This window comes from Neodiprion lecontei, chromosome 1, assembly GCF_021901455.1.
Source record: "Neodiprion lecontei isolate iyNeoLeco1 chromosome 1, iyNeoLeco1.1, whole genome shotgun sequence".
Classification (NCBI taxonomy): Eukaryota; Metazoa; Arthropoda; class Insecta; order Hymenoptera; family Diprionidae; genus Neodiprion; species Neodiprion lecontei.
The window spans coordinates 24,299,918-24,314,699 of record NC_060260.1 but is presented as its reverse complement, the minus strand read 5'-3'; the positions used below and the strand labels follow the sequence as shown (position 1 = coordinate 24,314,699).

Below are 14,782 nucleotides of genomic sequence, written 5' to 3'. Positions count from 1 at the left end.
AGTTCCAAATATTCATTTCTTGTAACCGATTACATACCTATGTATAAAACACATCTATCATGCATGATCCGCGTGCTGCTCACGTGGCAGCCATATTGGGTTGTGGGTGCCCTCGCGGCTGATTGCTGATCGCGCGACGAATTTTTTGAAACCTCGATACAAAAAATATTATTGCGTCTTTGGTTATGAGGATTAGTTGCTATAATGTTATAACTGAATCTTGGTATTGTACCAAAGAGGCAAACAAGGCGGCAATCCTTCGATTTTTAGCTGGATTATTATGAAACAGTAAACGGTGCATCAAGTCGGGCACTGTCCAAAGACAATTTGTACGCATATTTACGATTTATAATGTCAACAATAAATAGCAACTAAGTTTTCAGTTACTCACAAATTTAATTTTAATTAAATCGAATGGTCAATAGCTGAAAGAAAATACTTAACCCTCCACATAATATGTCTGGCAGTTAATTTACTCCAAATTGATCCAAGTTTGTGATTAAAGGCTTTGATAGCAATGCATTGGACGATACATGTGTAACGGACCATTCTGTGTGATATTTTCGGCACTGATTACAAATCTAAGTAACCACTTTTGTTATCGAGCCATATTCTCAAAAAATTTCAATTCGCGTTGTTTTATGAAATATATGAAACAATTTCATAGAGCCTTCATAATCATTTTTGCACAATGAGACTGGATTTGAATTCAGCATGAAATAAATTACCAAAACGACTGGGTCTGGTCTTCATTGGTATAACTTGAAATAACAAAATAATTATTGTGAACTTAGTTGTACAGGACATCCACTGATCTCCCTACTAACCACAGATAAGTGAGGAAAATTAAGCCGAGTACTTTCTTCATCAGTGGAAACTTGCTTAAAATGATTGAAAATCAAATGTTAGTAACTGTAAATATCTTTTTCTCGATATTTTGGTACATCGAATATTGTTCTCTTCCGGTTTTCATCTTGAAACACTTTAGACAATTTGTCATTATTATAAAGAATGATAGTTTTCAATTTTCTCTATAATAGGGTCTATAGGGACTTAACATTGCATTCAGCTGCAATTTGTTTGAAAACATGATGCGAGAAAAAGCAGTTCATGATTGTTCGTGTCATGCTGCTAAAAAATAATTAATTTGTATCAGAAGATGAAAGATCTTTCAGTCCTATTTGAACTGTGAAAAATTACTATTCATATCTCACTGATCACTATATTTCTCCATTTTGGAAATGCACAAAACTGTTTTCATCAAGATTGATCGATCACTTCGACATATAGAAGTAAGGTGATATTCTATATAAACATAAAGACCCACTCCTGATACTTAACGTATCCTTAAATTACAGTTTTCTAATCTTTTGCCTTACAACTATCTCATTTTTCCTTCACCTTGTTATTTCTTTACTTGCAGGTCAATGTTGGGTGCCATCTCCAGTAATCATAAAGTGCCTATCCATGTCACAAGCTAACTGATGTCTAACACTAAGGAAGATTTTTTTTTCTTGAACAAAAATGGACATGGAATTATCGGACAAATTGATATATTCAAGGTTGTGCAGAAAATATCTGCTGGTATTTTTATTAGCAACATTTGCCGACTGGCTTCAAGGCCCCTACATATATAGATTATACACCCATTACGGATACAGCAGTGCCGATGTATTGCTGCTGTACGTTGTGGGTTTTGCAAGTAGTACAGCATTTGGCATTGTTGTTGGTTATTTAGCTGATAAATTTGGAAGAAAGAAACTATGCGTCATTTACAGTATTTTGTACTCTTTGGCTTGCCTCTTGAAGATTTACAATAGCTTCAGTGTTTTATTCGTTGGCCGAATACTCGGCGGTATATCTACATCCATATTATTTTCTACCTTTGAATCATGGTACATTGGGCAACATTTGATCAAATATGATTTGGAAAAGGATTGGATTAATTTAACCTTAACCAAATCTACATTTTACAACGGACTTCTTGCGATTCTTGCTGGATTTGTATCTTCCATATTTGTTGACAAGTTAGATATGGGTCCTCTAGCTCCGTTTTTATTAGCAGTCCCAATCCTCGTAGCTGCAGGTTATTCCTGTGCCATTCTTTGGGATGAAAATCCTGTTCTTAGTCATAGTTTTAAGGAAGAAAAGTACGAGAGTAGTTTGACGCTAATCATAAATAAGCATAATAGAATTTTATTGTACTTAGGTATAGTTCAATCATTGTATGAATCAGTGATGTATGTATTCGTATTTTTATGGACTCCAGTCTTGGAACCAATTCACCCAAGTCAGGGCGTTATATTTAGCTTTTTTATGATGTGTATAATGCTTGGTAGCTACTTTTACACAGTTTTGCATTCACGTTTTCGCTTATCTTGCGAACGTCTCTTGAACATTTCTATACTTGTTAGTTTCTTTAGTATTTCTATGTGCACGTACGGTTCTTACATTCAAACGGACAAGTCTAGCGAAGTACTTGGAACTTACCTATGTTTGTTCTCATTTCTATGCTACGAAGTTGCGATAGGAATATACTATCCTGCTATCGGGTACTTGAGGGGAATTGTAATTCCAGAAACTCACCGTGCTAGTATTATTAACTGGTTTAGAGTTCCTATGAATTTAATGACTTGTGCAATTTTACTGTACGTTAGGTTTAAGTTACCTTACAATTATCAAGTATTCTTATTCAGTGCAGCCAGTTTGAGTGTTGCATGCTACTCGTCGTCAAGATTTGTTAACTTATATAATACAGATCTCAAATATTCTCAGGCAAAAATAACTACTGCACACCCTAATATACTTCTTCTTTAAATTTTCATTTATTGATCATAATTCCTTGTCAGATTTCAACTACAGATTTCACGGTTACCAAGTGACAACAAAAAATCAAACTCACTCCAACTTGGCGTGGATTCATAAAGCCTGATCTATCAGTCGAATTCTTTTATTTTGAAAAAAAATTTTCCTAGTTTGAAGAAATTTTGGAGAGTACCAGAAGCGCTGTAAAATTCTCCGACACTTACAGTTTTTTTCCCCAGTTATTACCAAATTCCGTTATGACTGAACACCCTATTCATTTATATTCAGGTCCAACAAATTAGTTTTGTATGATCCACGATATTGTAGTTGGTATTCAGTTAGTCTGCAATAGAATTATTCAGCTCTAGTTGAACTGTTAAATATTCTACAGTTGCATGACATGCTCACATGAATAGAATAGCTAAAAAGCCATTTGAATAAAGCCTAGAAATGGGAAATTTGTACATAAACAATGTCATTACCTCCTCAATTTCTTTGTTTATCATGTACTTGAAGTTCCGAAGGTTCATTTTAATGAATATATATGTATGGACTTATACCACAATCATTTGACAAAACGTTTTCACCACATATAACGATTTTTTCCAAAATTATTACCCAATTGGTAAATTGTTCTTTAAATTTGTGGCAGAGTTTTTTAAATGATCGTTTGGAACTTCGAGTGTATCGTGCATTAGGAACTACGAAGCATGAGCCATAAAACGCATATGCCTCTATAAAATATTCAAATATGTATTTAAACAATTGATACATAAAGTACAAATAAAGAAACTGAGATTCAAATAGTTTGAATAAATCCATATTTATGTGCATATTGTAGGTATTATATTGTTCATTGTAACACTTTTTGCCAAAAGAACATACCTATATGAGGATGAAAAGAAATGGTGTGAAAGTAAGAACCTGCAGTTTTATTCACAATTAGGGTTGACAAGTAGTTTGACTTGATTATTCTGGCATATTCACGAACAACCATTGATGTAAAATAATTGAAGATTTTTACTCTCCAAACATTACTGCCGAAAAAAACAAACTCAGTATTTTGTTCAATAAAATTCTGTTTTTGATTTTTTAATTCACTTCGTAAGTGTCAAACTTGAATAGTATTAAACAGTGAAGTAGAAACATATGCTATGTAAGCAAATAAAGAAAATACCATTGATTCTGACGTCGATATTTTTTGCATTTTATGGCAACATGAATTATACTGATTCAACTTCTCTACGCGTAAAAGAAACGTTTTCGTTGATTAGATTTTTAAAGATTTTGAGCGCTGCGTTTGTTTTTATCAAAAGTTACATCTTTCACAAGCTGCTTTTTTTGGTTGGACGTTTTGGTTTATAAATTCTGGGGAGCTCATCAATTCCCAGTAGTTGGAGACTTGACATGAGTGGAAAATTTGATTTCCACATCTTCATTATATAAATTTAGTGGGTCATTGAGCAGTCATCGGGTTGTACTATTCGTTGAATTGTGGTTGTAATTTCTGGTTCTGAATTGTTACTTTTCATCGGCGGTACCACACAGTTATTTAAAATCGGTAATCGAAAATCATTGATGTTAAACCTAGAAAGTATGGAGTTAAGGCCTTTTAGCAAACTGCAACATGATCGTATAATCTTTGTCATCATCTTCATATTCAATGAAACGTTGGTGCCGAACTGTTAGAAGTTCATCTCACTGATTCATATAGTTAGTTTACAAGACTGTTCATTTCCATTTTCATAACTGTTTGATGAGTAAACTCCATTAATTAAATTTAAAGCAACATTTTCAATACTTGCATACTACATGTAAATTAATCGGTATTGACAGCAAATGCTAATGGTCACAATGGTAATTTTTTGCTTTTTACCTTTACCCGAGCAAACTCACCCTTATATTGCGTTTATTAGGTAAACAAATGAACGAGAATGATTCAAATTTCGACAGTTCATTACTCCGTTGACTTAAGAATTGAACTTTCATAGTAGAACTATTAAGGAAGTTAGTCATGTATTGAAAATCATCAACAATGTTCCGTTTTTTGACAATTTTTTTTGCACTTCTGGGTGGATAAAGTTCATGGGTGAAAGACTGTACGTATGTATGTATGTACTACTGTATACGGCGCAAAAATTTAGGCCAATTATACACAAGCGTATTCCGTGTCATTCAAGTTCACTGAACTTAACCAACAAATATTTGGTTGCTACCTGACTCCGAACGGTCGATCGGAAGCGTAAACATTGAAGGGCTTACATTGGATTTCTCATAATATATGTTATAAACGCTGGTTCATTTATCTTATGATTTTGACGAATTTCACAATCAATTAATTATCTATTTTGATAATGAATTATAACGATAGGCGTAAGTGATAAAAAAAAAATAACAAGCAAACCGAACATCATAGAATGGCAACTATTTGTGAAGATTATACGTTTAGTTGAAATATTGCAGGGAATAAATTTTCAAGGTAGTTGTAACGTTGTAATTATAACAACTAGGCAAAACTATTAGCAACGCAGCGTGAGTGAGACACATCGTCAAAGTTTCAGTAGTTTCATGTGTAGATGTGTATCGAACTAACTGTATCTCATTTTTATTTCATATTGATTCGTGCAAGCCATAATAAATTCGGTTCTCTCCAATTCTCGCGCAAAAATGATAATCTTAATTGTTCATGTATTATTTGCAGAGGGATTAACAGAGGATGCACCACTTACTCATGGGCGTAATAAAAGATTCAGACTACAATGTTACGAGGATGGGGGGCTCAAAGTTACGATCGTCACTTTTACCGTGCTAAGTATTGCAATCACTGTAGCTCTTGGGCTCGAAGTAATTTACAATGAAAATGTATCAGGGGTAAGTGATAATCCAAGTTTTTTGAATTACTCGGAAAACCGTAGCCGAAAATTCAGAAATCAATCAGAATCTCAGTCATTGTAGATAGAATAGAAAAAATGAAGGATGTTCACAATGGTAAAAAGATTACACAGTTGTTTGTGAAAATGCAGAGCTTATCAGCTACACTTCGAAATTGGAAATAGTTTTTTTTTTTTTTAAATCCTTACCAAGAATTATTGAAGAGAGAAATTTAAAAAACACTTACTTAATTTCTCTACTTAAATAGGATAAGAGACATGGAGCTGTTGCAACTGATTCAAAAAATTGTTCGGAAATTGGAACCACCATACTAAGGAAAGGTGGAAATGCGGTAGATGCAGCAGTAGCTGCAACAATTTGTATGGCAGTGGTCAGTCCCCATAAAACAGGTCTTGGTGGGTAAGTTAGATGAGTCTTCAACATATTTGTAATAATTTCATAATATAATTTGTATCATAAGTTCAACATTACTGACCTTTATGCATGAATTTTTAGCTTTTACATAATTGAGACTTTGTAACAATATCCTTGTTGTGATTTTACTATTGCATCTAGTCAAAAATAGTCCAATATATCTAGTGATTTTGTTCTTTTTTCAAGCGTTTGAATATTGCCAAAGTCTTAGATAATATAGATTCATTGTAGGTAGATTTTCACTGTGGTAGATTTTTGGGTTGTTATGTCCTATTGTCATGACTTTTATATTGTCAAAGTTCTGTCAATTTTCAAAATATTAAAATAAAGAAACACGTCTACAACAGAATATTATAACTATCTATAAAAATATGTAATAAAAAATTTTCCTATAAAACTGATAATTGTGTGAAATGACATAACAATTTATTTTTTTTTATTCAAAAAAGACTATTATTACTACTTGTTTTAATAATTACTTTGGGATTTGTGATAGTATTAAACCTCTTTTCAATCGACATCTAATAGTTTCAAATCTTTATTCTTAGCGGTGGTTACGCAATGATCTATAGTCACAAGGACCGAGTGAAACCGGTGGTTATTGATTTTGCAAGAAACACGAGAGACGGTACGTAATCCTGCAGTATTAGAGACATCTACAATTTATAAGCCATAATCAAATTGAACGATGTGATGTTATTTTATTTCGAAAGCGCTGTATGTCAATTACAAAACACGCAGATGTCGAGATGTTTGATGTATTGAGATAAAAAGCTACATTTCTAAAAGAATAACCTGCACCATCTATTTAATTTAAGTCCCACGTTGTGAAATTTAAAAAAAAGCATCTGCTTACGTTCCAAACAGGTGTATTTGGCAGCACAAACGTTCGATTACCAGCAGTTTTGAAAGGGTTGGGGCTCACTCATTCACTGCATGGTAAACTTCCTTGGGACCAATTAGTATTACCGTCGTCCAAACTGGCTCGAGAGGGATTTATAGTGAGTAACGAATTTGCTGACGAAGTGGAGAAAAATCCGAGGATTATAGAAATTTATGGTCGGCTTGACCCTGGCCAGCATCTGAAGTTGACACTGTTAGCAGATACTTTGGATATCATAGCTAAACGTGGTTTTAATGGTATAATTTCAGAAATAAGTACTACGAAAATGAAATGTAACGATTTGTTGGCATCACATGTACTAATCAAAGATATATTAATTCTGACTCATTTTTATTTTTTCTTCTTCCATATGTAAAGAATTGTACAACGGAAGTTTGTCCCAGAAATTTCGCTCTCAATCAGTGGATTTTTCACAGCAAATGGCAAATTACAAACCGGAAATAAAAGTAGCTGATGTGATAAATTTTTATAATCATTTGGTGTATTATCCGCCAAATGCAAACTCACTCAAACATGCACTCCAAATGATCGATGCGCTTCACATACCTAATGAGAATGCATCGACTATAGAGTCACAATGTCTTGTTGCTGACGTGTTGGTAAACAATATATATTCAAACGCTGGATCAGAGGGTGCGTAATAATTAATTTCACCTAAGATGCATTACGACTTGAACACATTTATATGTAATAGGATCTGATTTCCATAGGAATGGAGGAACGATTTAGCAATGTCGTCGTAATGGATGAAGTGGATTCCTACGTCATTATAATTACGTAAGAATTTATATAGCACAATGTATTGAAAATATTTGAAAAGTAGGTAGTGTACGAACAGACGGACTAGCACGATTCTCTTCTACAATTTTCATCCTTATTCCAGTGGTCTAAGCGCAACGTTTGGATTAGGCAAAACATCAGATGCTGGTTTTCTCAAGGACAGCGCGGCGAATAGTTTGGAAAAACTTACACCAGTTCTATTTTGCGATGCAGTATCGATATGTGGATTACGCGGGATCACTGCCACTGATGATGTGCCGCTCACTGCAGAACTTTTGTACAACCTTATGGTGCGCAAACTGAACGTTTCTAATGCTGTAGAACATCCAAGGTAAATCTCTAACACACCTGTATTGTCTGTTTCATTTTCCATTTGCTGTGTATTTTTGTGCAGATTGTTCTCTGAATTTTAATATTCTCTGAACTAAACAATTTTGAAACGAATTTCGTGATTCTTATAACAAAGTTGGCTTTTCTACTTCAAGGTATTACATATTGCCAGATGGAATTGCTGTAGAAAGCGATTACTCGCATGTGGCAGATCCCACATTATGCAATTCTCTTAAGTTAAACACCTCCAGACAAAATGCCGATGAGATACTAAAAAGTTGCAATACCATAGTCAAGGTCAAAGACACTATGAATAGTCATTCCGATAGCCGAGGGGGTGGTCATGCTTCGAGGTTTCAACCGTCAAGAAGTTGCATTAATTGCGCAGTCTAAAATTACAAGGAGTCACAAGTAACAAAAAGAATATATGGAGACAAGAAACTATTTATAAAATTATTTATTTAAGATTTTGTATGATAATAATGAATAATAGATAGTTAACAAATTTAATATCAACAGATGCGTTATTGAATTTACTGACATAACACTATTCGCAATGTGCGTGAAGTTCAAAAATATGTATTTTCGTAATGCTGTAAAGATTGATTATGAAGAAGAAACTTGTTAAATAATAGTTAGTACTAACTCAGTAATACTTTTATACCGTAGAAAGCACACAATTTATTGTTTAGATATAGAATATCATATATTTATATATTATATAGGTTATTATAGAATATTAGACACAGAAAATTTCGTTAAATCATCAAATTTTTGATACTATATATTTAATCATGTCACAATAACTAGCAAAAATAAATATGTTTTATTGATAATATTTTTAGTGTAAATGCGCGTCTTCTTTGATGTTCATTCAATTATAAAAACTTTTACAATAAATAAAATTCTATACAAACAAAAGATTCCCCAATACATATAGCTGGATCAGCATTTATAGTCAGGTTATAGGTATGTTTAAAAGAATCAGCTATTGACGTGACTTGATAGATAAATAGCTTTCCGTGAAATTGTGTTGAACATCAGACTGGCTATAAAAACCGGTTTTAAAACGTATATTTTCTAAGAGTATAGCATAAAATTAAACAGCAAAATTGCAGAAACTTCGTAGCTGACTGACCATTTTTCCAGCGAAGAAGAAATATGTTTTCATTCTACTTAGTTATAATGTATTTGATTAAAACTTAGTTTTGAGAAGTAAAAACAATTTGAAAAAACGCGTTTCAACTAGCTTGCGTTGAATATAAGAATAACAATTTCAATAGTAATTACACATGTTGCATACGGGTAAAATTCCAGAGGCAATGCGGATTGTATAGTATGTATAATATGTACAAATTAAACGAAGCCATCGATTACTTTAGATATCAATCCTCACTTTTGCTCAACTCAGTGGTATTTTAAAAAATACGGTCAAAAATAGATGAACCCAGTAAAACTGTCTGTTGAATTCGAAATGAGACGTTTTTTTCGTATATTCAATCACTGGTTATATCGGAATATTTTCTACTCACTGGTCTCATGTATAAAATTGACTGGATCAGAACTATGAGAGAAATAAGTAAAAAATGATAAAATCAATACGAGTCTAACAGTAATTGTATTATAAATTCAGTAGCAATGCAGAATTACGCCCTCAGTTGGGTATATTTTTGCGAATGATGAGCAGTTTCCATATCAAGTTGCTTTATTCGAGCATAGCCAGCACTGCCGCCCAACACAATAAAATTACTCAACCACCACAATAACGGTTTATGTTCGTTGAACCAATAAGTGGCCATCACTGTTTGCGCGCATGCCTTTGCCGTCCCACTGATATTGTGTGTCAAAGGTGAAGTAACTTTTATCTGTAGGACAGTAACAGAGCCAATAGCAAAGCCACAAAGGCCTCCGATGACCATTACTGTCCAAAAAAAGGGTTCTGATAATTTACTGTAATTGTAAACGACACTAAATTCTCCATTGACTAGCATTAATGGTAGGAAGAGGAAGACACTATAAACATTATTATAGTAGGAGAGTAGCCAAATTTCCTGATTCACTAGTGGCAACACTCTTTTTGTGTAAATTGAATAGAGCGATACTGACAGCGATCCAAGAATACCGAATATCGTTCCAACAACTGATAACGAGCCTGCGACATTTTCTTGATCAACGCCAAGCCAGAATCCTCCAATGATTATGCCGGAGCACAGTATACACCCAAAAGATGTTCTCTGTCCTGTTTATAAAATTACTTTCAATTAATTAGTATACTATTCAATTTTCATCTGATGTTATATTCCAAGTTTTAAGTATATTGATATTTCCTCCACCTTATTCAACTGTCGTGAAAATTATTGAGAATGAAGCAAAATGTAGCCAAGAACATAATAAATATACGAACAGATATATAAAAAAAATTACACTACGAGATTTATACTACTTTTATTATATTGTTTTTGAAAATTCTGTAATCAGTTGAAGAAAAGTTGCTAATTCCTAACATATTTACCTAGTATTGAATAGGATAAAACGACATTGAACACTGTTGTCAATGATCGCCCTAAGTAGTAGAATGCTACGCCAACATATTTCAGGCACAGATTGTTACTGGCTATCATAAAGGTGAATAGCACTGATAACGGTAGGACCTAGAGAACAGTGTGTTAGTATTTAGTAAATATCGTTTATATGGTGATTTTTATATAAATTTAAGTCGATAATAGTAGACTATAAGAACTTTCAGTTATTTTTGTTTTCGTAATATTACGACTGGCTAATTTTTCTGGCTTTCCAATCAAATGAAACATATGTGTAGAAAAATTCAGTTATAAATATCCAGGATTTCTGGCATTTGTCACGTTTGAAAATTTACCCTTACAAGATACTTTTTATTTAACAAATGGAATTTAACTACTTGTAACTTTGAGTTCGGAAATTGGAAAATTGTTTAAAATTATTGAAAAAAATTGTGACCATTTTAGAGGACTTAAATAAAATTTAAAGATATTATAAGGATCTTGAACATTTTCAAGTTATGCTGTATATTTATGTGCTCAATAATGTGTATGCCTGTGACTTTTTCAATATGTTAAGGATAGTGAAGTTGATTTTCACATGTGATGAAAGGGATAAAGAAAAGAACTACCTTTCTCACAACATCCATGCAGTAAGGATGTCCTTCAGGAAAACTGATCCTGTGTGGAAAGAATTTGGCTAGCTTGCTCCAAGTGGTACATATTAAAGCACTGACTACGCATTGAAACCAAGTAACAAATAGTGGCGCATCTAAATTGACTTCGTTACTAGAGAGGAGAGCCTTATTTACGAAAACAGTTAAAATGGAAACGATCCTGAAATGAAGTAAGAATTGTACTAGGTAAAATTTGAGAAAATCTTTTTTATCATCATATTTATTGGTAACGCAATTAAATAGTAAGATAAGTTGTGATAAAGTTAATTTTATTTTCAAGCAACAACCATGGCGCGCCAAGTTGGCCAAGAAATCATCAGAATTTAAATCGTTAATAAAAAGAAATAAACGTAAATATATGTATTTCAAATAATAATAACATAACCTAACTGACCAGTAAGTTGCAACAACAAGGGCGATGTGGATGTATTGGGAGACGAGACCAGGTTCCACTACCATTTTAAGGAATATAATTAAAAATTAACGTTAAAGTTTACTTCTCACGCTAATGCTTGATAAGAATTTTGTGACAGGTGGCATTTTTTGCTTCCTGGCGCGGACCAGATATGACACGAATCAATCGGGTGCGTCAACCGAACCCCTGCAAAGTCCCTTCTATTTAAAATTCGAATCTAATAACAGTATTTGCGGTAGGTCACCGTTGTTTCAGATTGTAAATGTTAATACTAGACAAGCTGTTTAGACGATTTATCATCGAATCAGCATCTATCGGTCATTTTCTACTGTGCTAAGTTCTTCTACAGCGCGTATTTTCGTACTCCTCCTAGTGATTATTTTTCTATTATTACAGCAGTTTCGCATTCCGTAAAATAATATCTAGAATCGAGAGAGATAGCCTGTGAAGTTTTCGACGGAGCAACAGAGACGCGAAATCTCAGCTGTTTCTATGCAAAACAAAACCGGTGACGACGCGACACGTGTGACATGTGTAATTCTATTAGATGTATGCGATCTGCATCAAAATTCCATCCAACCGCGCTGTTTTAAATGTTCTACTTGTCACGTTGTTGTGGGAAAAATGTTGCCCGAAAATGAAGATAAAATAAAAAGATTCTGCAACGTGCTTTCCCAAGAATCTAGAGGTATTTTGTACATGCACGATGATGAACATAACCACGATCAACAACACGAGGATATTTCTCGAACATTTTATCGCAAAACTACTTCCCCTTTCACGTTTTTTGAAAAATTTACTGTGGAAAGCAGAGAACAAGATTTTATGGATTGTTTTATATGTCTTTGATCCGCAAATTTAGTTTTGCCTTTTGCTAATTCTTTGCGTTTTTCAATAAATTTAATTACGATAGGAGGTAAAAAGCATGTATATTTAACATTTTGCCTTTTGTCTTGGCATCGTACAATTATACATCCACCTTTGTGATCTTACTATCACATACAATAAATTATTGCCTTCTTCTTTTAACAACATTTCTGGTATATTTTGGAATGTGTAGATGTTTGCTTAGAGCTATTAACAAGTAATACGTTCCGACAAAAACCTTATCACATTCATATATTTTTGGAAAAATACTGCATATGCAATCGGTTAAATTATATTTTCATAATTTATTTCCAGAACTTTACTTGACCAAAAAGGTATCCGAGGTCGAAAGGTCGATTTCTCCACTCATTTTCCATCGAGAGTATGTATCCAAGAACTTACCACTGCTTATAAGAGGCGGAGTTAGCCAGTGGCCAGCGATTGGTAAATGGAATATACCATACTTCCGCGAGACACTTGGTGACAAAATTGTATCGGTTGCTGTAACACCGAACGGATATGCTGATGCAATTGCAGTAAAAGAGTTGGAAGATGGAACTGGAAAAAAAGAGTATTTTGTCATGCCGGAGGAGCGGCTCGTCCCAATGTCCACGTTTTTGGATGCATTGGAAAGTCCAACTCAGGGAAATGTCTATTATATCCAAAAACAAAACTCTAACTTCAACGAAGATTTCCCTGAATTGTGGTCGGATGCTGGAACTGACATTTCATGGGCTACTGAGACTTTTGGAAAAAATCCAGATGCCGTTAATTTTTGGATGGGCGATCAGAGAGCTGTTACATCAAGTAATATTGTTCAGGTCTTCTAGTTGATAGTGGACAAAGAATTTCTACAAAGCATATTTCTGAGACCCTGTCAGAATAGAGGCTTCTAAACAATATCAAGCAAAAGCGCGATATACCTAATACAATAGAATAAGGTGGAGCTCACAATTTTATAGTGTTCTAAGTCCATAATCAATAACATTATTTTCTACAGTGCACAAAGACCCATACGAAAATATTTACTGCGTCATAGCAGGTGAAAAGGAATTTGTGTTACATCCACCCACAGATTTACCATGGATTCCTTACAAGAATTATCCACCCGCAAATTACCGTGAAATAAAACCAGGGGAATGGTTGATTGACCCAATCATTACAGAGTCAACAATAGATGAATTCTTGGAGGAAAGAAATGATTTTCAGTTGGATTTTAACGTTATACCCTGGATATCGATTGATCCTTTAAACCCAGATTACATGAGGTGAGTAACGTAATATTAAAAAAATGTTTATCAAAATTTGAAATTAGTAATTTCATTAATGAGTGTATTGAATTTATATCGGTTCAATAGAGTGATATGTACAAAGACGTTGTTAGCTTCGATAAATGAGTCTTGAAGAAAACAGCAAGCGATGCCTGAATAAATATTATCTATACAGTGTCTGTACATCAACAGCTGAGCCAGTATCAATTGTCAATTGATTCTCAATTTACTTTGTTATACTGATTAAATATTTCCAATTACAGATACCCAGCTTATAAGAATGCAAATACACTCAGAGTAACAGTGTGTGAAGGTGACGTTTTATATTTGCCTTCGCTGTGGTTTCACCATGTCACACAGTCACATGCATGTATTGCAGTGAATTACTGGTACGATATGGAGTATGATATAAAGTACGCTTACTACAAAGCTTTGGAGGCCTTGTGTAAATAGACGATTGGAGTTAAGGGTTCGAATCACATCGTGATCAAAATTTCAATTTGAATTAGTATATTATTTCTAACACTTAACTCCAGTTGCGTTCATAGGGCTAAAAAAAAAACAAGTAAATAATAGAATAAAGTTAGTCTTTTGTAAATAGGTACATGTTGCCGGTTCTTAAAACCTTGTAGAATTTGGAGGTGAACGAAACCAATGCTTCTATTTTTTGAATGTAGTGACACTTGTACTGAAGATGGATTATTTACGGGTAAATCCGCCTGCGCATCGGCAATTTGAAGTCAATCGCTGATCTCTACATAACAGACAGTGCTTGTTATCGGTATTTTTTTAGTCCCATGCTCCTGGTGTATAAGAAACAAATATCAAACGTTAAATGTTAAAACAATTGCTGATTGAAGGATGGGTCTTGCCGTATTTTCACGAAACAATCCGTATATTAATGAAAAGAT

The 14,782-nt window shown here is 33.7% G+C and overlaps 4 protein-coding genes across 5 annotated transcripts; 3 read left to right on the top strand and 1 right to left on the bottom strand.

Annotated features, from left to right (window-relative positions):
* The first annotated feature begins 83 nt into the window (after positions 1–83).
* LOC107227543 (molybdate-anion transporter-like) lies at positions 84–3,609 on the top strand. Of its 2 annotated transcripts, none has more exons than XM_015668725.2 (2): positions 84–329; positions 1,424–3,609. In XM_015668725.2, exon 2 carries the CDS (start codon positions 1,525–1,527, stop codon positions 2,815–2,817), a length of 1,293 nt encoding a protein of 430 aa, XP_015524211.1. In that variant the 5' UTR covers positions 84–329; positions 1,424–1,524; the 3' UTR covers positions 2,818–3,609. The 2 variants fall into 2 exon arrangements, with proteins under 2 accessions (XP_015524211.1, XP_046587881.1); XM_046731925.1 differs by lacking the exon at positions 84–329 and adding an exon at positions 346–904.
* Positions 3,610–4,401: 792 nt separating this feature from the next.
* LOC107227542 (glutathione hydrolase 7) lies at positions 4,402–9,347 on the top strand. Its single transcript, XM_046746660.1, has 10 exons — positions 4,402–4,489; positions 4,642–4,662; positions 5,507–5,676; positions 5,945–6,096; positions 6,660–6,739; positions 6,979–7,251; positions 7,373–7,648; positions 7,726–7,792; positions 7,899–8,126; positions 8,281–9,347. The coding sequence occupies exons 1-10, from the start codon at positions 4,402–4,404 to the stop codon at positions 8,516–8,518; spliced, it is 1,593 nt and encodes a 530-aa protein (XP_046602616.1). The 3' UTR covers positions 8,519–9,347.
* Positions 8,629–11,922, bottom strand: LOC107227544 (GDP-fucose transporter 1). The gene is made up of 4 exons (XM_015668726.2): positions 11,713–11,922; positions 11,274–11,478; positions 10,638–10,776; positions 8,629–10,364 (listed from the first exon to the last, which is right to left on the bottom strand). The coding sequence occupies exons 1-4, from the start codon at positions 11,775–11,777 to the stop codon at positions 9,772–9,774; spliced, it is 1,002 nt and encodes a 333-aa protein (XP_015524212.1). The 5' UTR covers positions 11,778–11,922; the 3' UTR covers positions 8,629–9,771.
* A 297-nt stretch (positions 11,923–12,219) lies between these two features.
* Positions 12,220–14,466, top strand: LOC107227534 (bifunctional peptidase and (3S)-lysyl hydroxylase JMJD7). The gene is made up of 4 exons (XM_015668712.2): positions 12,220–12,421; positions 12,916–13,407; positions 13,601–13,868; positions 14,135–14,466. The coding sequence occupies exons 1-4, from the start codon at positions 12,226–12,228 to the stop codon at positions 14,322–14,324; spliced, it is 1,146 nt and encodes a 381-aa protein (XP_015524198.2). The 5' UTR covers positions 12,220–12,225; the 3' UTR covers positions 14,325–14,466.
* The last annotated feature ends 316 nt before the right edge of the window (positions 14,467–14,782 follow it).